This window comes from Dermacentor albipictus, chromosome 2 (assembly GCF_038994185.2).
Source record: "Dermacentor albipictus isolate Rhodes 1998 colony chromosome 2, USDA_Dalb.pri_finalv2, whole genome shotgun sequence".
Taxonomy (NCBI): domain Eukaryota; kingdom Metazoa; phylum Arthropoda; class Arachnida; order Ixodida; family Ixodidae; genus Dermacentor; species Dermacentor albipictus.
Window position 1 is genome coordinate 171,847,819 of NC_091822.1, and position 27,305 is coordinate 171,875,123.

Consider the following 27,305-nt stretch of genomic DNA (forward strand, 5'->3'; position numbering starts at 1 on the left):
GCACCCTTTAGGGCGTATCTTGTCCCACAACAATAATCGTCATATGTCTTGCCCGCATTTTCTTTCTGCGAGCCCAGTACTTCCAAGTCGCGAACCGCATGCGCGTTATCAGCGTGACAGCATTCTTGACAGGAAAATACGGTGTTTTCAAGAAAAGAAACGCAACTGCGTTAAGAGTGCATACTCTTCTAAATCACGCTGTCACCATTATAGCAGGCACATCCTTTATATATTACCATGTGTGGTGCTTTCTTGTCAGAATGCTCAGGAAATGCTTAGTTCTTTCATAGAAGCTTTGGTATAAAAGCAGTGATGTACCCACACCAAGAAAACATTTACCAGAATAATCACAGAACTTAGTTAAAATAATGGCAAAAGTATGCCTGGAAGGTGTGAAGTTCCTAAATATGGACACATCGCATGCAGCTGTTATATGTTTAAACACAAACTACATTGACCTGAGGGCATTTGGGTTAGTTTTGACATGATAATGTGGAGGGAACTTTGCACTTCCATGAAAGCAGGAGTCATTAGCCCAAACACAAGTCTAACAGCTGTTCTGAGTGAAGTAGAAGTTAATGCACACACTGAATGATGCTTAAAAAGCGTCCCTGCTACAAAAAGAAAGGTTGGCACAAGCCTCTGTTGCTCAGAAATCGCAAACAGCGAATTTCTCCTGGTTCTGAATGACTACGGTTGAAGGAGCGAGTTGTGGCGCAAACGTTACAAGTACGTACAGTACATCAAATTAAGCACGGACAAGGGATCCGTGTATAAATAGCCATTCCTTTTAAACCTTCGCTACACTGCTAAATTACGCTCACATTTCGAAATTCAAGGATGAGTATTGTTTAATACCATACGTGTCTACGATACCTGCCTGTTGCGCCCAGAACAAACGAGGAGCACGCGCTTGCAGTTGCACGTTGCCACTGTCGTCGTTCCGAAACCGAATATAAACAGGCGCCGCTGTCATCATCATTGCCGTACACAAAGCTTCGAGGCCGTCCAGTTTCGCATTGAGGTGGGTTTGGCTCTCTCGCTGTTTGGCATTTGATAGAACGATTTCGAGCCGCTCGCCGCACGTCAGCGCGAAAACCGGAGCCGTGCAACAAGTTGTTGCGCTCGTGTTCTCAGTTTGTGTTGCATTCAGCCGCCCGCTTTCCTCTGAAGCGAAAGGCGTCGCCGCTTCATTTGGTGATAACTGGCCATGGCATGATCGGAGGACGATAACAGGCGTTTTATCGACGACCCACGCCGTTCGTTGTGCCGGCGATTGCTCTGTCGCCGGAAAGGCAGCGAGCGTTTGCGTGCATTTTGCACACGCCGGTCGCACCGCAGCTGCTTGGACGTTGGCCTTGTAGCGACACGAGAGAGCCGCAGTGCTAAGGGCGTTAGGAAACGCGACCTCTTCGGAAAACGGCGCCGTGCACTCGACTGCCGTCGCTACAAGATGCCGGCATCAAAGGTCCAGAAGCACCCGCTTCACTGTCCGAGCCTGGACGACGTCGCCAAAGGTGAGCGACGGGCATACGTGGTTCCTTGACGGCCGAAGCATATCGATCGTCGCGCTAAATTTGGGCTCGTTCATCGTGTTCACACGGAAGAGAGAAGTACATGTGTAACGGTGCCCTTGGGAGGCGATATAGTTCCGAGCATGGTGCAGATTGCTAACGATGAAATCATTGTTCATAGTTTACGTCAGGTAGATTAATTTAGCTAGGCACAATCTATCTGCCGAATAGGAATTTGACTAATTGGACTGCCTAGCTGTCTGAGAAGAAACCGATCGATGAGTGATGCATATGCTAGCTGTTGTAATGAATATGAGGAGCTAGAGAAATATGCATGTCTGCAGCTGGATATTCGTGTTTAAGGTCACGCGCCTACATCTACTTACAGTGCGCCAGAGCGCGTGCGAAGCATGCGCTGCAGTTATGCCGTTTAATGAAGCTAGACGAGCTGCTGGGGGTCGATGCAGTGCAAGTTTTTGAGACCGGCAGTGTATGTAATTGGAGAGCTGACGTTGTCGTAATAAATATGTAACTCCCGCTTCTTTGATGCTGTGCAGTTTTGAACGATGGACTTAAGGGCACATTCGAGCATGTTGAAGTGTCTGTGGTCGACTGCCCGGACCTGAAGGAAAAGCCCTTCATGCTTGCTTCTGAAGGTGAGATTTTCCGTAAATAAATTCTCTCTCTCTCTCTCTCTCTGAAGGTGAGATGGCATATGTGCTACAAGCAATATCATATACTTTTGCACTCCTTAATAAGTGCTTCCTCACTTCTTGCATGCTCATTAAATATTCTCGCACGCAATTATCTCCTAGTTAAGGCAGACTAATTAGAACTACTGCAACAGGCTCTATGAATATAATGAACAAGTATTAAACTCTAAAGCTGTCATCTATAAATAGCTGCTGTGAATCAATAACAAGGTTTCTTTATTCATACAAGTATTTTCACTCAAGTGTTCCTATGACAAGGTGCTTCGTGAGCTTTCCATTACCAGTGACTCACGCTAATGAGGATGAAGCTGGCATCATTCCAAGGCAGCTAGCTGTCAGAGGAGGTAAAATGGACGTGAGGACGGAGAATGAAAGTAACACGACGTTGACAGCAGCCTGTCTGCACGTCTTCTTGCACTGTTGTCAACTGCTATGTGAAAGGATAAGAGCCATCAGAAAGGTTGTCCGGGATCATGACCATTATGCACTCACAACACTTCTTCCTCCTTGGGAGAAGCTCAACGAAAAACCAGGTAGAGAAGCTGCATGGCACTAAAGACACAAGGACATGTGCCTGCTGTTTTTGTTGATGGAAAACATCCCTGTTGGGCAAACCTGCCGTGGTTGCTTAGTGGCTATGGTGTTGTGGGATCGCTGTCATGGGATCGAATCCTGGCTGCCGCAGCCACATTTCGATGAGGGCGAAATGCGAAAACACCTGTGTACTTATAGGTTTAGATACACGTTAAAGAACCCCAGGTGGTCCAAATTTCTGTAGTCCCCCACTACAATGTGCCTCATAATCAGATCGTGGTTTTGGCATGTAAAACCCCATAATTTAATTTTTTTTAATATCCCTGCTGGGCAAAAACATTATACCTGGAAATCATATTGGTATGCGACCTAAGTTCTACAAGTAGCAACCACATCTCTAATACGACCACAAAGTAAGAATAAATATACTAGAGCAAATTGGAACAGTTAACCTTTAAAACCAAGGCTTTCAAACTGATAAGAATAAAAGAAAATGCAACATTTAAGAAGCTATGCGGATTTGTGAGGGTGACTTATTGGAAAGAAATGCCCACAATCGTGAGTAGTCTGTATCACTACAGCTGCAACACTTTCAGGAAGATCTTGCAATGAGAACAAAGCTGAATTTAGTCATGAACCTCCTGTCTTTTAGTCAGTCAAATTCACTTGCTGAAGTGAAACAATTAATTCTTTTTTGGTTGAAGGTGCAGAATCATCTAGTGGAGAGTTAAAGAGCTTCAAGTGTAAACTGTGCAGTCACCAAACAATATTTCTGTGAATCGTTCTGGTCACGACAGAATGCGCATTATGTTCGTATTATCTAAGATGTGTTTAATTTGAGTATAGAGGTATGAAAATTTCACACGTTTCCTTACCTAGATTGCTGCATCACAGATGCATCACACAGTTGACTGCCACTGAAGAATTGATCTTAGTATAGTCTTTACCTAATGTCTTCAATTTGACATTTACAGATATATATACTACAGTGAAGAAGCACAATATTATACAACAAACAGGGTAGACACATTATAGTGTGCAGGAAGGGGATCATGTCAGGCTTGGCTAAAATAAAATGCAACATGCCTTGGGAGGAGGGGGACAGCACGCATCAATGCTTCAGCATAATGTGCAACAGAATTTCTGCACAGTTGTAATGTGGGATTGTTGGTAATGTGGTAGGTTATTATAAATGTGTGCACAAAAATGTTCTAGCAGTGAAAGCAGGAAAACGGATACAACGAGACACGAATGCACAGTGCTTTGTGCCTGTAGTATATGCGTTTTCTTTATGTCTGTTTCTACTTGTGTAGAATTTCCATTTTTACCTTACAACATTGCCGTTTTTGGTCTAACTGCACTATCGAGCCATGTGAGATGCCTAGCTCTGAGAAATTAAAGCTGTCAAGTAGAGGAAGCTTCTTGTGTCAAAGGGACAGTCAAGAGTGAAGTTATTTGAGTTGTATTAGTAATTTGCGCTTTTACAATATCAATAAAGCCGCACTTACTGCAACAGGAGGCTTGGTAAACAAGAAAAGACGCAAAAACAAAAGACCAGTGGTGATGCCACCTTAGAATTTCCTACGCCGGGTTTCTATGACATTATGCATTTTGACAGTGTCTGCTTAGGCCCAGGTGACCTTTTGTCAGTACAGACGGACCACACTGTATTCTAAAAGAGTCAAAAGAATGAATTTTTAAAGGCTTTGAGGACATTTACGGCGCCACATTGGCCAAAATGCAAAAGAATACTTTGAAATCCGTGATGTCATACTGACGTGCCGGCGCCTCGGTTTTCTCAAGGAAATTTAGAAATGAAACATTGAGCTTCATTTTCTCATTAATGATCAACCTGTTACTGTGAAATTAATGAAAGCAGATTTCTGAATGAACACTTCATCAATCTAAACTGATTTGGTGTTCGTATCTAGTGTGCCGTGCCTTCAAAACAATTCAGTGCAGGTTCGAGAATCTTGTGCTCCACTGTCACCAACGGTATTTCTATGAATCTAAGCGAGAGAACAAAGGTGTGTTTGGCCTGAATGTATGCTGTGCTAGGAGACACCCATTGTGTGATATATGAATCAGCTACATTAGCTTTAATCACACCTGAATCTCCTGCTGCGTGCCTGTGAAGTTTTTGTCAATCGATTGGAATGTGAGTGTACTCACAATGAAAAAAAAAGACAAGACAAGATTGCAAGATGCAGTAGACGAGAGACAATGAAGTTGTGTTCGTCTCTGTCTCTTGCTTTGTCCATTGTGCTTTGCACACAGCTTTTGTGAGCAGCCAGTTCTGCTTTCATTGTAGCTTTAAGTTTTTTAGCATTCATTTAATGTTCTGTTACCTTTTGCAGTGAGAATTTATGCTGTGTTACTGTGCAATTACTATTTTCATGAAAACTTTGTGTTAAGATGTTGACTGATAACTTGTAAGACAATAAATTATTTTGCAAGTGTAACACAACTAGCAATGGCAGTCTGTTCAGCTCTTGCACACTTCCCAGAGAGTTATTTTCTAAGCACGGGAACTTTTCAGTATTTTAAGACAGTCTAGTTGTATTAAACTATCAATTGAATAATTAGTGATACAGACACTTGTAATTAAGGTAAAATTCATCTATTCACTAGTTATATTAAGATTATATTTTACTCGTGGGGAATATTGTAAATTGTAAATTTGTAAATTGTATTGTAATTAAGGTAAAATTCATCTATTCACTAGTTATATTAAGATTATATTTTACTCGTGGGGAATATTGTAAATAGGTATGTTTCATTTCTTTTTGATGCCTTTAGTCATCGACATTAGTGTACATAACGTAAAATGTACCGACTACCCGCTGGCTGCATAATTTACTTCAAGATTACTTACGACGAGGAGGAGGAATAAACTTTATTTATAGAGATAAGCTGACAAAGCTATTTACTGAGAAAAGTAGAAAGAAACTCGCGCAATGTGCTTGCAAATATTTCAGTTAAGCTAAACTTATTTAGTTAAGTTTACTGTATGTCATTATTTGTGCATTTATTTATCTGTATTATAATAGTGTCATTGTAATAATATGTTTGATCAGAATTTTTATTTGTGAGATCAGTTTATCCTGTAATTATTTCCATTAATTTTTCATTTGCGCGAAATCTTTGCCACAACTACTGCTGTGCTTATTGCTTAACCTGCCTATGAGTTCCAGTCCTCGTAGTTTTATTTGTCTGTTTATTAAACCCGCAGGGTTTAATCTGAAGCACCACAGAGGGGAAGGGGTTTGAGAATACAAATACATGAAATGTGCAAGATATGCATGTACAATTATGTCGAACTAAAAATTGGAACTCCCTGCTATATACTAGTATATAGTAAGAAGTTCCAATATTTCACACATACAAGAAAAGTACATAGTTATGTACTTTCCGTGTGTGAAATTTTCATTTATATATCTGAACTAAACCAGAACTTGAACTCTGTTACCGAAAATTCTATTGAATTGATGTCATTGCATGCATTAAAGGCCAAATATTGATGGAAGTATAGATATGAATTATGATAACACAACAAATTATATGCTGCAGTGCAGTGACAGAAACAGTCTAGTATAGAGGCTTTTTCATTTCGTTGTGTCATGGGCACCCTTAAAGCTGCCACCTGAATTATGTAATTTGCATAGCAGATGCCTCAGTTCAAGGGGTGTAGTGTCAGCCATACTTTGATGAAGAAAAACACAGAATTCTTTTTGTGATCAAATTTAGGTGCCCCTTAAAGAACCCCAGGTGTTCAAAATTTATCCATAGCCCTTCATTATTGTGCATCTCAGAGCCCCAGTGTTACTTTGAGATGTTGAACTCACTCAATCAATCAATTAAACAATCAAATCGATCAATCAATTCAACTTGCACAGAATTGCATATGTGTGGGCTCTGACCACAGCATGAACTTATTGCAGCATTGGTACATTGTTGCATTCTTTTGTCCTTCAGGTATATGCGGCAAGCCCTGCCTAGCAGACGTCGGTGGGGTTCCTTACTTAGTTCCTATTGTGCAAAAGGACAAGGTAAGGGTAATTTATATTCGTACTGCCGCTCACAAAAAATAAAATTATTTTGCATGTTTTTGAAAGGGTCATAGGACATGAACTGCTGTGGGACATCACTACGCAACAGCATTATGTGACATCACATGGTGTTATCAGGAAAGAAATGCACGTCCAAAAGACACCGAAAAGTATCATAGTCGGTCAATTGAACAGTTGTGTCAGGAAGGTCATTTCACATCCATATGGCTCGTGGAAGAGCCAAGAAAAAAATGAAAGTGTCCCACAATGGATACGAATGAAACTGAGACATGTACCGCATTTACTCGAATCTAGGTCGACCCCGATTCTAAGCCGACCCCCTAAAGTCCGAAGCCAACAACAAAAAATATATATATATTACCTCAAATGTAGGCCGAACAAAATAAACGAGGACGGCGTTCACAAAATGCAAACAGTATTTATATAATCTGAACGTGCAGAGCTCATTCAACATCGTAGTCGCTGCTAGACTCTTCGCTGTGTTCCTTGTCACTGTCACTTTCAAACAGTGCACTATCTTCGGCACCGTCAAGCGCATTAGATGGACTGCACTTTTTAAAGGTGCGCACGATCTATGTACCTGGAATGTCGTCCCACGCTGCAGCTACCCAGCCTGCCAGCTGCGATAGCGATGCACGTTTGATGCGGCCCGTTGCCGTTAGCATGTGGTCTTTGTCAGTCAACCAGTCCGTGTAATATTTCCACAGACAATCCTTGAAAGGTTTGTTGATGCAGACATCAAGTGGCTGCAACTGGCCCGTCATGCCGCCCAGTATGGCAGCAAGGTCCTTGTTTGCTTGGGTGAGCGCAACCTTCACATTGTCGGTCAAGTGCCCACGGTAAGAGTCGATGACAAGGAGCAAGTTCTTTGTCAAAAAGGCTCCTGGACGCCGTCCCTGCACAATCTTAACCCACTCTTCCACCATCGCACCTGTCATCCACCCATTCTCATTTGCCCGCACAATGACATTTCTTGGGAAAGTTTCTCGAGCAGGTAATGTCTTCCTTTTAAATATCATATAAGGAGGGAGTTTATGTCCATCAGCTGTGCAGCACAGCATCACAGTTGTACGCTGCTTCCTGTAGCCCGCAGAGCGCACCTTCACCTCCTTGGCACCCTTTTCATTCACGGTGTACGCCACTGGCATATCAGAATACGCAGCCGTCTGGTCGGCGTTGCCGATTTGCCCAAGGTTGTAGCCTTGGCAAGCGCAGCCTTCACATTGTCGGCCAATCGCCCACGGTAAGAGTCAATGACAAGGAGCAAGTTCTTTGTCAAAAAGGCTCCTGGACGTCGTCCCTGCACAATCTTAACCCACTCTTCCACTATCGCACCCGTCATCCACCCGTTCTCATTTGCCCGCACAATGACATTTCTGGGAAAGTTTCTCGAGCAGGTAATGTCTTCCTTTTAAATATCTTATAAGGAGGGAGTTTATGTCCATCAGCTGTGCAGCACAGCATCACAGTTGCACGCTGCTTCTCGTAGCCCGCAAAGAAGCCGTGCCGTGAAAGGGGCCCGGCCGTGCCGTGCCGGGCCCCTTCACCTCCTTGGCACCCTTTTCATTCACGGTGTACGCCACTGGCATATCAAAATACACAGCCGTCTGGTCGGCGTTGCTCATTTGCTCAAGGTTGTAGCCTGCCGCTTCTCTCTTTCACAGCACATAGCGCTGAAAAGCTGTCAGCTTTTCTTCTGAATCGCTTGGCAGCTTCTGGGTGATTGAAGTGCGACGTTGGAGGCTGAAGTCAAAGCATTCATGAATCTCTGAAGCCAGCCCCGTATGGCTTTGAAATCCTTTGGCGTTAGGCCTCGCTCCCTCGAAAGTTCCCTAGCTTTCGCTTGGAGCACTTCTGTTGTCACTCGACGGGCAGCTGCTCTCTGCGCCCGAACAAAGTCGGCCAAAACTGTCTCCACTTCGTGGCGACGGCCTTTCTTTGGTCCACTAAATGCCATCCTCGTTGCGGCATATGCAAAAAACTGCTGTCGTTGTCGATCCCCTCCAATGACGGACGTTTTTGTCGTCGATGCCACAATTCCGCCTGGCTTGAAGTTTCGACAATGCCTCTGCGGCTATCACAACTTTTAACTTGAAAGCGGCAATGTAGTGGCATCTCCTGCTCGGTGCCATTGCGATAACACCACGCGACACATCGATACGGCCGACACGACACATGTCAAAATGGCGACCTCGCTTGTGTACAGTTGGCTACTGGCACGGCTAGTAGCGGCTGCGATACTGACTTTTCTAGATGGTGCTAGCTATGCACCATATTTAGCAGTTTCAATGAAAAACTGGCGCATTTTTTAAGATCCTCGAATCTAAGCCAACCCTAGAGTTTGGAATATGATTATGCATTTGAAAAAAACTATTGGCCTAAATTTGAATAAGTATGGTATATGGCCTTCTAGACATAGATAGGGGGACATCAAGATGCAAAGGTGAAGGCTTCCTATTGTGCACATATTTATGTAGTAGGGTCAAACAGCGATGTCGCAGCACGTACATAATTGTTATACTGATAGGTCATGTCTGATCTGTGTTATGCTTGAGTTATAATTGTATGAAGAAGAGAGAAATTGCGCAGCCCTGTTTCTAATTGTTTCCAATTTATTAAGTAAGCATTTTTGATGGGAAGATCAAACAGATAAAGTAAACTCGATTTGAGGTTGGACAAAGCTCATGTAAGCTAACTTGTGTATTTCAGTAGTCGAGGTATGGAGATTACGAAATAATGTCCTAATGATCTAGATGCGTTAGCACAGACTTGGGGCGAGGTTGAGGCCTGGGGTGAGGTTGATGTCAAGATACTTGCACTTGGAAACATGGGAAATCATGTTCTCTTTGCGCTGCTGATCATGAGGATTTGATCCTAGGCTGCAGTGACCACATGGGAGCAAAATGCAAAAACCCTTGTGCGCTGTGCTTTGGGGGTATGTTAAAAAGAAATCCGGGTGGTCAAAATTAATCTGGAGTCCTCCACCACAGCATTCCTCATAGCCCACTGTGCAGGTTCTGGTCGTTAAACCCCACAGTTTAATCTGAAACTCGAGCATGAGGTTGTAAGTTTAATTCCCTGGCTTTTACAGCCCCATTTAATGGTATGGGAGTGTAAAACAGCTGATTGATTTGAGCGAACATTAAAGAAGACCAAGCGGGTGAAATTACTTCTGGACTTACTGCCATGGTGCCCATCACAACACTGTGCAGCTTTGGGACTTGAGACCACATCAACTAATTAATTAAATGAGAGAAAGCATTAAAAGGATTGTAATGTTTTAATAGAAGAGAAACAAAAATCCTTCCTTTGTTAAGAGCACATATAACTAGCAAAAAGACATTGAAGAAAATATAAGACTCCCTTAGGAACCATCCCCGTGATGTCTGTATATTATGAGTAAAGTTTTACGGACAGAGCGATGATCCTTCTCTTGCTTACATCATATCCTTGCAAGTGTTCATAATTTCTAGTCAGCTAACATAAGCTATGCTCACTCAAGTTCTTCTTTTCATGGATTTAGGATAAGCAAATCGGTGTATTAGGGTTGTGTCTCATGAGTCAGTGCTCTGCTCATTTTATGTTCTGTTTGCCCTCAGCATGTCTTCTGTCTCGCTGTTAAAATGCAATGACTAATGTCGGATGTCCCCACTTATCAATTCTACTGCAGTGTGTGTGACTGTCACCGTATGCATGCTTACAACTTGCCGTAATGCATCACTGTGCTCTTGCTTTTGTGAGGCACTCATATTAGTTGATCTCCGCTTTCCAGATCTACAGTTTAGAACAAGTCGTGAAGCAGACAAACATTTCTGACGCTCTTGTCATTGGCGCTGGTGCTGGTCCATTCAATGTGGTCGGCGTCAACAGTGAGGTACTGTACACTTCAACTGCTTTATTATTTTTCTCTTTGAGTGCGTCTTCTGTTGTCATGGAATATGAAAAGTTGGATCAGATACAGCAGAACTTAGATATAACGAACATGAAAACACATTTCCAGCATGATAGCATATAACTATGCCTAAAACAAATATAGGATATATTATAAAGTTATTTTCATGTTGTATGTGAAGTAGTTGTAACATAGTTCGACTGTATAACACTACTGGTGTTCTCTTGTTCAGTACTTCGATGTCGAACACAAGCATCTCCATGTATTTTTTATAAATGATTTCAGCTAGGAGAACTTGTCTTATAGTTTGGTAGTGAGAAATTCATCTACTAACTGTTATGTGGTTGCTGAAGTGTTAAGGAAATGAAGTGATTGAATTGAGGGGAGGAGAATGGTGAGCACAATTGGTGCCATAACGAAATTTCTATCTTGTATGGAACATTAGACTAATTGCTCTTGAGTGCTCAAGAGCACTCTTGCAGTGTGGTTTACATTTGGCTGTTCGATATTGAGTGCTCGGAATACATTTGCCTGGTTCTTTTAGAGCCCTGTGTTCCACCTCAGAGCGCTTGGACGTGCTCTCACTTTCAAGCTGGGAGTGTAAATGAGTTCCGACAGAATACTGATCGCATGGCTCCTCAGACTGCCCTAAGAGCAGCTGGACGTCTGGGGCAAACTTTCTCCGGCTCGAATCATGAAAGGGCTCTGCATTGCTGCAAACCGAGTTGGTGCACTGCAGGAAGTAGTCGAATGTAACATTAGAAAGAGCTGTCTTTGCTACACTTGGTGTCGATCCTGTCCCTTTAAAGTCGTACCTTGAAACCCTTTGTGCTTTTTGTGCTGGCATGGGGAGATGCTAAGTCTTCTCCTCACTTCTAATGGCTACAACTTCTTTATTGAAGGCACTGCACCAGGACAGCACATTAGTGGCAAAAATACAGTGTTAAAAGTAGGGCGAATGAAGTGTTTTTATTGCTGCTTGATGCATTTATAGCAGAAGCATCATCATTGTAGTGTGCTAGTCATGCAGTGTGAGTAAAATGCACATCTTAATTGTGCTGCATGATCTCATATATCCTTCTTTTGATCATGCAGATGATGCATAACATGAAGTACGGTGATAAGCCTTTCAACAATAGTCACTTTGCAAAGATTACTGAGGTGAGTGGTGATAAGCCTTTTTCGAAATGTTTTATAGTGAAGCTGTATACGGCTAGGGCATTTCCGTCATATGTAAGCTACTCGTTGGCACCCCTCGGCACAGCCGTTTGGGCACGCTTGCGCCACTGCTCACGTATTCGTCGTCGTCATCTCCTCCCACAGCTGGCTCCATTGCCACTCATTGCTTTAGAGGGTATGAGCCATTCGTTGGCTACACGAAACTATCATTGTCATCATCATCATCAACAACAACTATCGTTATCAGCAATGGCTCGAGCATCGTTGTCTTCTTTCACAGCTGACTCGTTTGCCGCTCATCATTCCAGCATAGAATTTCCTTTCACTTCTGTAGTTGTAACGGGGAGGCCACATAAAATTTTTTTTTATTTACGGGGTATGAACCATTGCTTAAGGGATTATGAGGCATTGATTGTCTTAGGTGACGGACCCATTTAATAACCGAGGTGATATGAGAAAGTGTGTGTATACCTATCGTCATGATGACCCTCGATCAGGACAATAAATATGTTCGTGCCTTTGTTCAAAACTCTATGTCACCTCTGTGTCGTGTTTTAAACAGCTTCGCTGGTCATCCACCTTCACAAAATGGAATGACTCATGATTTTTTGAGTAGTAGTAGTTATTGAACATCTGTTGCCTAGTCATTGGAAAGCAATATGCACATGATCACAAATTGCTATCTTGCAATTTTTGCTAGCCATTGTGGAGATGAATTTGCATGAGGCTTACCCAGCAAGTGACGCTCAGTAGAGAGCACGATGCTTTTCCATTCCAACAAAGGAAGCTCAGTTTATCAACTCTCGGACATGGGGTAGAGAAGGCTTCAGGGTCAGATGGCCAATAAATGCAGGTTTATTAACCCAGGATACACCACAGTGTGGCAGTCACGGCTGCAGGTTAACTGCAGGTTAACTGCAGGTTAACTGCAAGACTAATTGAGCATGCACAGTCGCTGCGCTAGGCTCCCCGAGTAACGTGTATACCAAGCGCAGGAAGTCGTAGGAGGAAAGGTCCCATCTCTGAGCAGGTGTGTAAAGCGTGTGCTCGGTGAAGAAGCACTCAGTGGTCCCGAGCTCATGGGGAGAGGGTGCTTTGGGGTCATGGGGCAGCAGCCATTCAAGGCACACCCTGGTGATGCATGCTTGAGCATGTGATGCAACTCTGGGACGGGGGAAGTGCGGTTTGTGCGGGAAAATAGCTCTGGTGCACTAGCCATATCCACCGTGTTGCCATCGGAGCGGTCAAGCTTGGTAAATGGCCATCTTCACACACAGGCTGGGGATGAGGCATGGGAAGGCACATCGATCTGCACCCCATATGCGTGATATAGTACTGCTGCTTGTTTATTTAGACCTAATACTAACCACTTGCCAACAGGGCCAGCACTACAACCAGAATGTCAGTTTACCTATGCTGTTGTGTAGAGCTTTCTTGGCAGTCAAATCTGTTTTGTGGCAGAAGCAGCTACATTTTTTAAATGTTTAAGTAAAAATTTGAGGACAGAGGGTTATCTTAGAGATATGCAGTTCTTTGACCAAGTGTACCCATGAAGAAGTACTTCCAGCTTTGACACAAAAGTTTATTTCCAATATGAATGGCTAACATACCAATGCTATTGGTTTCTTTCGCAGGATGGTTCCTATGAACTGGGCCGATTCACAACTACCTGCTGCGAATTTGGCCTAATGGCTAATCTGCTGATCTCGGAAGGCAAGCCAGGAAAGGTGTCTCCTTGTTTGTTTCTCTTTTTAATTGTTTGCTTGCTTGCCTTCATAAGATATCTGAAAGGTCATGCATTCAACCCAGGTAACAGCCTTGATCGGGCAAACCATTCTGGCTTTGTTTTAGAGTACTGTACACTGTACAGATGTGCAGTTGTAGTTCAGGTCTTTGTATCCATCCTTATTTTGTGCATGTAAGTTCACCTGTCTGACCTGCCTGAAGAACGTTGCAGGTCGTTGTGGGGTGCAGGTTGTCTTTTCGACTCCTCGAAAATTGAGTGCTATTTGTCCGGCAATCGAAAGGCGAGAAAGTGGAGCAGAAAATATTCCTAACGCAAGGTGCAAAGTGAAACATGTTAACAAGTATGTAGGCTGCACTACCAATGCGGTATACTCTTTCCCGCTCAAGTGTGGGCGAGTGTACATAGGGCAAACCGGCCAGTGCATAAATGTAAGACTTAGGGAACATGAATTGTCCCTGGACAAGAATGATTATGCGCATGTCTCTGCCCATTGCCGGCAATGTAAGTGTAAGCTTCTGCTCAAAGAGACAACAATTTTGTTTAAACATACTGATGCATCCACCAGATTAGTCATGGAAGCAGCCCACATTCAGCGAAAGGGCACGTGGTGCATTAGCCAGTCTTCGATAGCGCTTTCTCAGCAAGAATTAATGTACCTAGATAGCTCGATACAGTAATAGATGCACTATATACACGTGGCCTGGTTGTGCGTTCTTCGATTGACCATGTGATCGCTTGTGTCGCTTATATACCTGATGTGTGTTTCAGTAAACATATAGTTCTGAGTCAGCACTCATCTTGTGTCATTTCACTCCATCGTCATCTTGTTCACGCTGTTCCCATTTGAATGTATACCAACTCGCCCAACTTTCCACTTAAAGTTTTTCAGGTGTGATGCTTTAACTGTGTCATAAACAATCAATTAGGTCACCAATACATGTTAAATACCTTTCTGAATTGAAACAAAGGGCACATGTACCTGGAAGCAGCTACTTTAGGAAAGAATGCAGTATCAGGAATACACTCACTTGATTTATTTTCTTAATGAATTGCAGCCAAATCATGGTACAGTCACCTATGTATTAATTGCAAGTTGGTTAATATATATATATATATATGTCCCACTAATTAGACCACATTCCCGAGCACCAACAAATAGAAATCTTCCTAATTTGAAAGAAATGTTGTTAGTTCATGCTGGAGCGGACTGCTGGTCATTAGACTGGATGTTCACCCAGTCACACCAAAAGTGCTGACTGTGCTGAAATGAGCGTGAAAGCATGTGATCATCAATGAGCCAATAAGTGTGGTTTTGCACCATCTTTTCTCTGTTAGCTGCCCACATCCTCATTCAGGTTCATCCATTGACCACAGTGTAGATAATTCCTGTAGAAAATAATGTGTTTATAAATTTATTATTTTTAAAGCCAGTGTTTCAAGACATGGACCCAGATGTTAACGTGTAATGCTGACTCTCGGCAGAAATGCCCTGCAAGGGGCTATCCAGCTGAAGGAATGCAAAATTCTGTAGGAGCTTCTTCCTCCTTGTGTATTGCGACAGAACTCATTAGGAGATTCATTGTTCGTGCGCCTTAAGTTGTTAACTTTTCTACCTTTAATTTATCATCTCTTAACCATAGCCAATTGGTTAGGTCAGTTGTAGAGCTTCTGCCCTGGAAGGGGATAGCATTGCTGAGTTCGATTCTTTGACCAGGACAAACTTTTCTTCAATTGGCTAGCTTTCCTTCTGCGAAAATCTCCTAACCCTAACCTTGTGATTAGCTGAGTTGCAAGAGCGACTACCCAAAATGACCTTAGGTTTGGGTTCCACACCGAAATCAGAGGGAAATTTTTCTTCTGCTATGGCTCACTTTCTTTCTAAAGTATGTGTAAGCATTTCTTTCGTGAACTTATGATACTTTCAGGTAGATGCCAACAACTTTTCCTTGAATGAGTCTTTCTCCGGGTTTCCTCAGGACTTATTTGGTCAACGCTAGCGTAGTAACTTGGAATTTGGCGGTTGGCAGTTGTGTTGCCCTTAAGGATTCCCTTGTGTCCACATTTTATGTGAGCCTTCTTAAGCAGACGATTCCTTACAGAAATGACTCAGCCTTTTGCTGCTTTTTTTTACTGTTTAATGTATGTTTGCCTGTGCTCCGCCCTCAGGTAATCCGTGTGAGTGCCAAAAAGCGCACAGGTGCTGACAACTTTGTGACTGCCATGAGGAAAGCACTTGCTGCTCACTACGGCACCAAGCCAGTGGGACTCGGTGGTGCTTTCGTGCTTGCAAAAGGAAAAGCAAAGCTCCACATCATGGTAAGCCTGTTTTGTTACTTTAGCATTGCTTGTGCCTTTTTCAAACCAGCGCATTATTGGGCTTGGTTAAAACACGTTGGCGGGCTAGTTGGTTAGAATCCACGGTAGAATGTATAAGCGCGACTGAATGAGGACGTAGAAAGAAACAGACACAGTGCTTCACTTTCAACCATAGATTTTATTTTCACACGCATCGATAACTATATAACATGCGAGCGGAAACAAACGTAACAGCAAAAAAGAACATTCAGCGGTGCATTTCGACGAACCGTACACGTGTGCAAGGCATGGGGAAAACATGTACTGCAATGGTCACAACGATAAACCGAGGAATTGTATCTCCTTTTCAGATAGCGACACCGAAGGCTTGCTTACGCATTTTTGCATGTTCTACCCAACATCGCAAACAATTTGTAGCCTGTACTCATAACGTTGTCTATGCCATTTCACTTTCGTCCGGAAGAACGTATGTTGATCAAACCAGCAGATGCATCAATGAGAGATGAAAAGAGAATCGATATAACATCACTAGGGTAATCTCAGGTCATTTGGGTATTCACTGCCGAGATTGTTCCTGCAAGCCCATGTTTGAAAGCTCTTCTATTCTGTATAAGGCTCATAGTAGGATGACAAGGGAGATGGTGGAGGCCTACGAGATTGCAAAATTAGAGCAAAAGTGGGCTCTGACCTGACTGTGCTACGTGACGTGCACCGGCTTTGTCCTGCATGAATGGTAGGCAAACACAGATTGTGCACTTTGTTGCATTCAATACGAAGTTCAATACAAAGCACATCTAGCCAGGATCTTCTTAGAGTTACTGAATGCTGGATGTGTTAGTATTCCACGCTCAAGAAAAGATTGGCACGAAAAAACGGGGACGAGAAAGACAAACACAAATTGCACTCATTTGTGTTTTTCTTTCTTGTCCCTGTTTTTTGCACCATTCTTTTCTTGACCAGGATTGACTGGGAGTGAGTACGCACTGGCGCACATACCTTGTAGATGCTAACTGCTATTCATTGAGAATCACAGTAGGCAAAGCGCACATGTGGTGTAGGATTGTTTAGCGTAGTTTAAGGCTAGTTGAGTGTTCCAGACTAATCAAAATTAGCGTGAACCAATGGCTACGACACCCTCACAAACAGTGTGGCCAAAGTTGCATCGCTACATCGGCACGCGCGGCCGTGCATGAGCATGCAATAGTCGGCTCACGCATTTTGATTGATGTCAGCTATTGGCCAATAGCAGTCGTGTACGGGAAGCTGTTATATGACTAAATGTGGCAGTCCCAAAAAATACGAGGAGAAGGCTTCTATTGAAAAGAGAGTGTTTGAGAAAAAGATGGCTTCATGCTCTACTTGTAAGCCCCACCTCACGCGCTGTGCACGAGTGTGAAATTAGCCTGAGATGTCTATAGCAATGTATGCTATTTGCGGAATCTGTTTCTTCGCCTAGCTCGACGGGTGGCTCACAATTCCTTTAAGGCACCTTGGCTGGTTCTAAAGCTCTAGGCAGTGCGTAACAAGAGAGATAAAATGGGAGAGTATGAAGGATCACTGACACCCACTGTGGTAGCTCAGTGGCTGTCATATTGCGCCTCTGAGCTCAAGGCCGTGAGTTCGATCCTGATGGGGACGAAATATGAAAAAAAGATCACTGCCACTTCCAGTCCATGAAGATGGTCGAACAGCGAAGTCGTGTTAGTTACACGAAGTGTTACACCATGAAAGTATAACTTATCCAGCAGTTTATATTGTAAATCTTTTGTTTCACAATTATTTCACCTAATTTTCGCTTTTGCATGCTTTAGGAGCGCTGCCGTTTAAACTCGGCATCTTTGGCATGCAGCTTGGGGTCGGCCCTACGACAATGAGACCGTTCACAAGCCAACTCTAGCTGGCACTCGCAGTAGGCAGCATCTTCCTCATGAGTATGCACTACTCGTGGTCTTCCCATAGTTGTAGCTGAAATGGAATGTGTGGAACCACTAATCCAAAGTTCCGTATATTGGGCGCAAGGCCCACAGCTGGAGATGTAGGCACTGCAATTGTTTAGACGATTGGTTGGATTGGCAAGAAGTGCCGATAGCCTTGCGCTCCTAGTATCGCATTTCAATTGCTGGGCACTGTTCGTTGGCCGCGCACCGCCAGCATAACATTTATTTCTTTCGCGGCACGGTGGAATCAATCGTCGACAAATTCGATGCTGATCTGGCTTGATCACCGAAAATGCACCGTGTGACAACCGTATAAGATTCGCATGTAAGATGGCACTCACACGGGCGTAAAGGGGTCACTCCAACCCCGTTTCTTCTGTTGAGCTCTTCGTTTCCTCTACCGCTAGGTCAGATGGCCCCTTTTCAGTGAAGTCCAACAACGACACAGGGTCTGCATAAACAACTTTGCTGTAATATGCTTGTGTACTTAGATTTAGGTGCATGTTAAAGAACTCCAAGTTATCAAAATGAATCCGAAGTCCCCCGCTACCTTGTGCCCTATAATCACATCGTTCATTTAATGTCGTGTTGCGCCATGTCATCTTGCTGTATCGCCAGAACTTTGCTTACACGCGTTCCCGCAGTGCGTGGGACCTGCATGAATTTTGTCACTACTGCAAACTTTCTTCCCAAATGAAAGCATTTGCCTTTTGAACTGTTGGGTGACCCTTGGCTTCTCTCTCTTGTGTCATGCGCCGAATGCTATGCAAGTTGGAAGAACTCATCCAATGTATAATGGTGCACATAGCCTATTCCATAGAGCACTGGACTTGAGTTGCAGTGGTCCTGGGTTCAGTTCCAGGTTTGACCGATGGTGCAGCGTTTTCGCGACATTGCTTTTCTGCAGTTTGCAACATTGTGACTGGCGAAGACCTCTGTTTGGCGAGACTTCGCAAGACCTTGAAAGGTCAAACCAGGCCCTTTGAGAATAGTAGAGACTGCGCGGCTCAACAAAACCGGGATTGAAACTTTGCTGATGCTGTCTGAGCTGGATGTGCAGCGTGTTGGGCTAGTTGTGTTCCATTCATAAGTTCGAGCGCATGAATGTGAGGATAAAATGGACACGACAAATGCTCTGTGGGCATCTCATGCTTAAGGATGACTATGAAGCTGTGCAGGGGTTTGACTTATGCTGCAACTTGGGCATTGGGGAAACGGAAAAATGGAAAGTTCTGCATTCAGTCACTTGGCATTTTGTCCGCTAATAACCTTTCTTCTTCTGTATGTGTAAAAGTAGAAAGAGTTTAGTGTTTTTGTTTATACTCAGCATCCCCTTAATCTCCTCCTGTTCACTTTTCAGCCAAAGTTTTCCACAGCGCCGCTGCTAACGAATGAAGCCATGAACTGCTGGCTCAAATTCTTTGAGATGGAGGCCCCCTTGGTATGCCTCAGTGTGTTTGTCTCCCATGACCCGGTAAGTGTCTTCTTTATGCAAGATTTGCGGTTTGTAATCACTGCATGAAGTGCATGGACGGATCAAGAAATGTCACTCCAATCAGCAACAATTTCTCCTGCTCACACAGTCAAACATTGATATAGTGAAGTCACATTTGGAGCAAAATTCTGTTTGTTTATCCAATATTCATTATAAAGAACAAACAAAAATCGGTATCAACATGCATTCAAGTTCGTTAAACAGAATTGTGCAAACCGCTTCAGGCAAACCAAATCTTTTTCTTGAGATGAGCTCTGTCTCCTTTGCATTGGTGGTGCAAGTAATCAGAGCACATATATTTTTAGAAAAAGAAAAGGCTTCTAATCAGTGACCAAGTCTAAAGCTAATTGACGTTCCGCAACCTGTACGGGTTTGTTGTTCAGAATGTGAACAAGGAAACCATAATATTGGTTTCGAAACGCAAGATAACTTTAATATGCTGCCTGACTGAACAGTTTAGTTTTTTTTTAACTTGTAGCAGCACGGCTATCACCTTCAGAGCCGGCAAAGGAGAAGTGGGCTCAGGAGCATAGTGCTCGAGAAAAGAACACGCTGGTGTGCTCGACCTGAGTGGCTGTGGTATCGGCCGCTCCCGGGATCCCACGGCACCATGGCTGGCCGGCCTAATTAAACAGTGGTCACGGCGTCTACATCTTCGTGCCACCGGCCCCGCAAATCGATCATGTCTGGGTCAAGAATTTGAGTGGTCACTTGACCTTCAAAGATCATACTCTAGTTTTATGCATTTCCTGAAAGTGCATTCGAACCCTGAACGTCCTTGCTATGCAAATGTAAATGACATGAGATGTGCTATGCTCCTTTGTAATCGCCCGACATTCAGAAAATCCTTCTCGCTGCGTGTTAGGAGACTTAGTGAAGAAATGGGTGTTTTTGTTCTACAACACCGTCCGAAGACCCCAGCAAGGACATTAGTGCCATGGGACTGGGCTATCGTAGACTATGACACATCATTCGTAGACGTCTTGAAGCACGCTCCACGATAATACATTTGTATGCACATTATAAAACTGCAAGCGAAATATTCGTGCACGGAATTTTACATGGATGCATTAAAGACGTATCGGGCATGTCCTATGCTGCGGTTGGACCATCAATTTTAGAATCAGACATTCTGCACCCACTAACCAGCATTTTTATGGCTGAAGCCTACGTGTCATTGTCAGCTATAAAGCAAATTATGCAAATAAATTTAGAGCAGGCAATTATATTCACAACCTCATTAATTGTAGTTAAAGCTTTAATGTCGCTACAAAAGCACTGAAATCCTGTAATAATTGAACTATATTCGTTTCTGTGTGCCATTTATGCAGCTGAACTACATATCATAATATGCTCAGTTCCTGGCTACAGAGCCGTTGAGGATAGTATGCTTGCCAATGAACTTGCTACAAGTCACAGCAACTAGAACTCGCAACAATCCCATAGCTGTCACAGCTATAAATTTGTAACCTTTCCTGTGGAGGAGACTGAGAAAGTATTGGTAACACCTTTCGTACATTAAAAATTCTAAAAATCTTCACTTAATTAAACCAGAGTTAGGCATTTGGCCATCAACAATGAAATTGCGGGAAGCTGATGTCCTCTTAACTCGTTTGAGAATAAAAAATTAGGCTGAAAAAATTTGCAGCATTGTCTTCTTGCTTGTTTGCATTAGGGTCAGTTGTCAGGCTCTTTTGGTTAAAAAGTCTATTAGCTCAATTTTTGTAATTGCTAGTCTGATTGCTACCTCAAGTCATTTTAAGATGTGTGCCTTTTTGGTGAAAGCACTCTGAAAGAAGTTAATGAATTTTTGCATCTTCTCTATATTTTAAGAACCTTTGGATGCATATTCTGGAACACCATTATTACCAAACTGCTATTGTGTGTTTTTTGCTGTGCGGCATACTTCTGTTTATGTTGTGCTTTGCTCATCTGTTTTTGGTTGTGTTTGCTGTCATGTGCAGGGCTGGGATCTTCGAATTGAGCACACTCACTGCTTTAGCGACCACAAGCAAGGTGGACACTACCATTACGACACTACACCTGAAGATGTTGAATACTTGGGCTACTTTAACGTTGCCGAGTGTATGTTTCGAATTGATGCACCTGCGTCAACACACCAGATAGGCAGGGATTAACATGCTTCTTGTTGGATGTGCCTTCTTTTCATAAGTGCTTTATTGAAAGCTATTATGGGAGAAAATTTGAAAAGAAAATGCATAGCTGCTTTCTCTAGAATGTTATATGTCTTTGTCACATGGGCAGTTTCGATCCTTATTGCAGTCACTTGGCACTGTTCTCGTTGAGTTTAACTAAAGCATAATGTGTGCACTGGTGCAACAGATGGGAAGCCAAGCGCGCTTGAAAATGACGCATAGCAATGTTCCACTAGTGTGGAATTCAGATTCAGATTTTATTGATGCGATAAGTTTATACATATTTGGATGGGTGTCACATACAAGAGGACCCATAGTCCGAGACTGTGCGGGCATCTCTCCTACAGATTGAAGTTTGATCCATGTATAATAACTCGAGCTTGATCTACACTGTCCATGTGACAAGAACCTATAGTCATTGCACTAATTTGCTTTCAGGTAGTGTTCACAAGTGTTTATTGAGACATGACATAAAGTTAAAAAATTTACTGTAGCCCCTGACAAGTCAAGAATGAAGGTCTCGCGGGATCGAATCCCGGCCACGGCGGCCGCATTTCGATGGGGGCGAAATGCGAAAACACCCGTGTACATGTACTTAGATTTAGGTGCATGTTAAAGAACTCCAGGTGGTCGAAATTTCCGGAGTCCTCCAGTACGGCGTGCCTCATAATCAGAAAGTGGTTTTGGCACGTAAACCCTATAATTATTATTTAATGAAGGTGAGGCCTATACAACAAGGTGTGTCTCTGCGCCTCTGCATGCTTCCGGAAAATGCAGTTCTCTTGCAGATCATGCAGGCGTGAAGAATAGGTTGCTCAGCAACAGTTGACATTTCACAATCGTGCTCCAATTGCACAAAGATCTAGCATTAGGAGATGTAGGGACAAAGACAGCACACTGCACAAACTATATGCAGATAACATGGAGGACATTGAAAACTGTTGTAAGAGACTCTGAGAGTGATTATCCTGTACTCCGGTAAATAAAGTCCTCCTTGCCAATCTCCTCAAGAGTGCGAACATCTGCATGCTTTGGCTAAATGAAATGCATCAAGGAAGGTGCAGGGCCCAAGCTTAACCTGTTTACAGGCGTGAATACTCCTTGCACCTAAAGCAAGGAAACCTCCTCCCCTCACACCAGGGTTGATCTTGGCAGCCAGAGCCCAAAGGTGATGAAATCCGAAAATGCTCGAGTATCAAGCTGTGGATACAATGTTAAAGAAGCCCTGAAACACCTTTACTTAAAAAGTGAGCAACATGCGGGAGTGTGAGCAGTGCTTTTCAAGAAGCATATTTGGGATTTTTTTTTTTCTGAAACGTAATATGAGTGGAGGGATAGAGTGCAGTGCTTACTTGGAGGTTCCCTGCTTCATGCAGCGAAATACCGTATTTACTTGCATAATGAATGCTCTCGCACAGTGAACGCTGCCCCTACTTTTCCAATGAAGAAGGGTGTTTTTTCTTTTCCCTGCATAATGATCGCACCCTGAACTTGCTGCCGTGAAGTAGGAGACACACGGTACGATCTGGTGGGTGCAATTGTGTTCGACACCTTGTCGAATGCCAAATCGTACCGTGGCTCCTACTTTTATTGCAATAGCAATTATATGGATGCTCCAGGTGCATTTTTGCTGTCGCCGCCGAGCGCCGCACTGTGTAGGTGTGAGAGGGGAGCTGACAAGCACGGCTCAATCTCGCGCACGGTCTTTCGTCGCACTAAAGGCCCTGGGGAGGGGGAACGGATGGCGGTGTTGTACTCTGACAGCAACTGCGTATTGCACGACCACGTCCAAGGTGTGCCGACGATCGCAGTTAAATCTCCTGCGTTACAGGCATGAGGTTGCGGGATCAAATTCCAGTCGCGATGGCTGCATTTCGATGAGGGTGAAATAAAAAACCTCTGTGCACAAGTGCATTAGGTACACACGAAAGAACCCCAGGGGGTCAAAATTTATCCAGAGTCTCCCACTACAGCATGCCTCATAATCAGATTGTGGTTCTGGCACATAAAACCACCGAATTCAATTAAATATTTTCCTCACCGTGTTGAAAAGGTGTTTCATAGGCCCTTAAGAACCCTTGAGGTGAAAATAAGTAGCGTTCTGCCGTGGCATCTCTTACATCTCTGTGATGCTTTTGGATGTTAAAGCCCCTAAATAACAATGGTAGTCCCCCACAAGAGTCAGAAGGTTTATGTTATGGCAGACCCTTTGTAAGGAAAAGGTAGGGCCAGGGATGGCAATGAAGATGGACCATAGTAGAGAATTTGGCAAAGTAATAGCTGGTGCATTTGTGCGTGTTCTCTGTGAAGGGCACTTGCTGCTGCGTTCTTGACTTGTCAGTTGCTGTCGCCAAGTCATGCTTGTTGACAGGCGCAGTTTCATAGTTCAAATGACATTATGCAAGTACAGCACACCTTTGAATAATGCAATGCTTCTAGGTGAGTGCTGGATCATGTGAGGTGCCTTTCCTGTTATATCACTTTTGACATCTCGAGGGCTTTTTATTATGTTGGGCCCTACTTTACATTTTGTCGCTCGCAGCAGGGACATCTTGACAGCTGAATAATACCTACCTTTTGCCACTGACATGAAAAAAAAATTTTTTTTTTGTGAGCCAGCTTACTTATAAATGTGCTTATAGAATTGCATAGTGCAACGATAATTACAAAAATAGGGACATTTAAGATATGACAACCACTGTGCCATTTGAATGACTAAATGTGTGATTTGCAATGCATATGTTATGTCAGTGGTGACAAGAACACTCGAACAGAAATACATCAGAGTATGTCATATCATGTCTGTCCTCTTTCAGAGGTTGCTGAAATAATAAAGGTCTTTCTATATTTTGTGACACTTTATGCTAAATTATGTAGTAATGACAGTATTGCTGGTCTGACGTAGGTACTGTTATGCCACTTCTTTAGGAGAGGAAAGAGCAGGAAAAGTTAAAATTTGGCAGCAAAGTTTTAAATTATTTCATGGTGGTTGATATACAAATATGCAAAGTCCTGTTGCATTTAATAAAAGTTATTGGCACCTCATCAATTTAGTATGAGCAAATTTCATTCAATGCTCTCACAACAGATGCAAATAAACCCAACTATGAAACCAGTCAAATCCTGCAACGAGCTTCATGTCTCTGACACTTGATGTAAGGTCCATGTACTCCTTACAGAAGGTGGAAATAGGGTCCAAAATTAAATTTTCTTAGTCTGCACTAAGTTTTGTGCACATAATTTTGTAGCTAATTAGGAACTTTGCTCGTGCCTATGCTGAAGCGCATAAAGTGACCCTGAAGCATTCTTCTTTGCATTTTCATTGCATCACCAACGGTGTAATTTGTCAACTCTCATTCACTTTCTCATTTCTGAAACAGACACAATAAGAAAGTACACTGTGGTCGCTTATTATTGGCCGATATAACGGGCAATACGGTGAACGTGAAGAGCAACTACAGCACCATAAATAATTACTTATGTTCCAGTTACAGGGCAGAAAAAGAAACAACAGCTCTGATTTGCAACTAAGTTTATTAATATGATGGAAGAGACTTTATGACAGTTTTTTGACCGTACTGCTACTACAGTTTTGTAGCTCTCGGCTTGTTTCCCCCGTGTTTGCCATTCACTGTTCCTTGACAAAGCTTTGTAAAGGGTCATCATTTTTGCAGTCAAAATGTCTGCTATGGTATTGTCTTATGTGCATGTGTATAGTGATTCCAGATGCTCTATAATGTGTTTCTTTCACTGTCCTGCCCTTGTAATTATCTCCAAGTATGAATGGCAAACAATTTGCCCAACCATTCATCATTTTGCCATCAATAACTGCTTCAGGGCACTTTTAAATCGGTTGAGCGTTTGATAAAATGCCTTGTGGAATTCATCTAGTGCAGTAAACACTCGCCAGTATTGCGGTCTCATCTACAGCACAAGTGATTTGCTGCACAAAAATTTTTCTATGAGTAATAAATGCATTTGGCAGTGTGTTTGTATCGCATTACTGATACAATTTCTTGTTCCTTGCCCTTTCTCTACGGTTTTCTGCTTAGTTGATGTCATTTCTTTTTGTGCATGTATAGTGCTTATAATTGAACTATACCGTGAATGACGCTTTGCTTTTATTTCTAAGTAAGCTTAAACTAAATGAGTGATATAATTGTGGCAGCCTGATTGACCAGCTTTATTTGGTGTTTGCTGAAACAAATTATTGCTTCTACTGATTGTTAGCTCTGCTATTGCTGCCGTGTGAAAGCTATGTGCCACCTCCTAATACATTTACTGTGTGTACACAGTGCCACACATTTTTCTTTTAAGATGTAGCATCACTTCACCATGATACTCATCTGTGAAGCAGGCCATGACAGCCCAAAACAAAGGAATAAATTTATCCATAAAAAGTGGTTTTGTTGTCTGCTTAAGGGGAGAATTCCATGAAAGCGATGGTTGCTTGGAGCTTCAGTTATACCATTACAGCTAGACTAGCATGGTGGGCCTCTCTTAATAAGGCTGCACCAGATTTGAGGCCCAGCACTGGGGTATGAATGGCACACATTTTTTTTATTTCACAGCTGTTATATATTGGGACAGCGCTATTGTATTTGGATGACAGAGCAAAGAACATAGACAATTGTGTCGGGTAGCAGCCATTTTGATGACAAGTGTGCTCGCGAGCCAGTATCACTCGGTGGCTTGTTACATTAGAAAGTAAAATACAGGGGTCTTTAGTGATGAGAAAGTTAGCTGTTTGCCTAGTACTGCGCTATTATACACAGAAAAACGCCTATGGGTATTTAACGGGCAAACTTCATAGCTGGGAAAAAAAATTATTTACTGTGGAAACCAATTTGGCTCTTTTTGTAGCACTCTGCTGCTCTGATGTGAATGCCAAATTTTCAATTCAATACCCCTCCACTTCATGCATTGACTCATCCTCCGCTTATCGTTACATTTCCTACGGCTCCTGTAAGTCTGTATTATGTGTGTGTATAATTTTGAATCTGAGTGTCTTCCACCGTTCCTTTAAATTCATGACTCAAGCTTAAAGGGACACTAAAGCGAAACAATAAATCAGTTTAGACTAATGAAGCATTATTTGAGAATCCTGTAGGCAGTCATTTCAGAAAAATAGTTTGATTATTACATGAGAAAATGAAGGTCCAAGTATCAGTATTTGAATTTCGCGCCGAAACCCCAGCGCCGTTACGTCAGCGCGACGTCAGGGATTCCAAAGTATGTTTTCGCATTTGGGTCGCGTTGGCTGAATAAAGGTTCCGGAAACTTGCCATGTTTAATAGTTGGTTCCCTTAGAACACAATGTAGTCAATCTGTACCGCTATATATAATTAGTAGGCCCTAAAAGATGCCATCAAAATCCAAGACGTCACAGCCCCAGGTGCAGGAACTTAAGTAGGCGTCGCCAGCCGTATTTCGTTGTTGCGCTTTTTCTGGCTTGCCAAACGTCTTGTCGTTTTAAGAGTGGTGTTTTTGGTGTTGTAGAATGGTAATTTACTGATGCAGAAGAAATCATTTTTCACTTTAGTGTCCCCTTAAAGTTATGTTTACTTGCCTGCATATGCTTTGTGACTTGCACCAGTGCACTTTTGACTTGCTGCTCGCCGACATCATTTTTGCAGTCAAAATGTCTGCTATGGTAGAGCATTTTTTGTAAGAAATATTGTGGAAGCTGGCGCATGGAATTTACGTATTTGGGTACTTTGACTTTATGCTTTCTGAATAGGAAAGGAAGCAC

The 27,305-nt window shown here is 42.9% G+C and overlaps 1 protein-coding gene across 2 annotated transcripts; it reads left to right on the forward strand.

Annotated features, from left to right (window-relative positions):
- The first annotated feature begins 981 nt into the window (after positions 1-981).
- On the forward strand, positions 982-25,956 carry LOC135900877 (ester hydrolase C11orf54 homolog). Of its 2 annotated transcripts, XR_010563966.1 has the most exons (10): positions 982-1,517; positions 2,072-2,170; positions 6,737-6,810; positions 10,604-10,705; positions 11,819-11,884; positions 13,537-13,629; positions 15,816-15,965; positions 19,263-19,376; positions 21,362-22,070; positions 22,273-25,956. XR_010563966.1 is itself a non-coding variant. In XM_065430471.1 (9 exons), the coding sequence occupies exons 1-9, from the start codon at positions 1,454-1,456 to the stop codon at positions 21,533-21,535; spliced, it is 936 nt and encodes a 311-aa protein (XP_065286543.1). In that variant the 5' UTR covers positions 982-1,453; the 3' UTR covers positions 21,536-25,956. The 2 variants fall into 2 exon arrangements, 1 of the variants encoding a protein (XP_065286543.1); XM_065430471.1 differs by having other exon boundaries at positions 21,362-25,956.
- The last annotated feature ends 1,349 nt before the right edge of the window (positions 25,957-27,305 follow it).

Coding starts and splice junctions, on each gene's coding strand:
- LOC135900877 (XM_065430471.1), top strand. CDS start 1,454: ATGCCGGCATCAAAGGTCCAGAAGCACCCGCTTCACTGTCCGAGCCTG. Junction 1,518..2,071: donor CCTGGACGACGTCGCCAAAG/GTGAGCGACGGG, acceptor GATGCTGTGCAG/TTTTGAACGATGGACTTAAG. Junction 19,377..21,361: donor TGTTTGTCTCCCATGACCCG/GTAAGTGTCTTC, acceptor TGTCATGTGCAG/GGCTGGGATCTTCGAATTGA.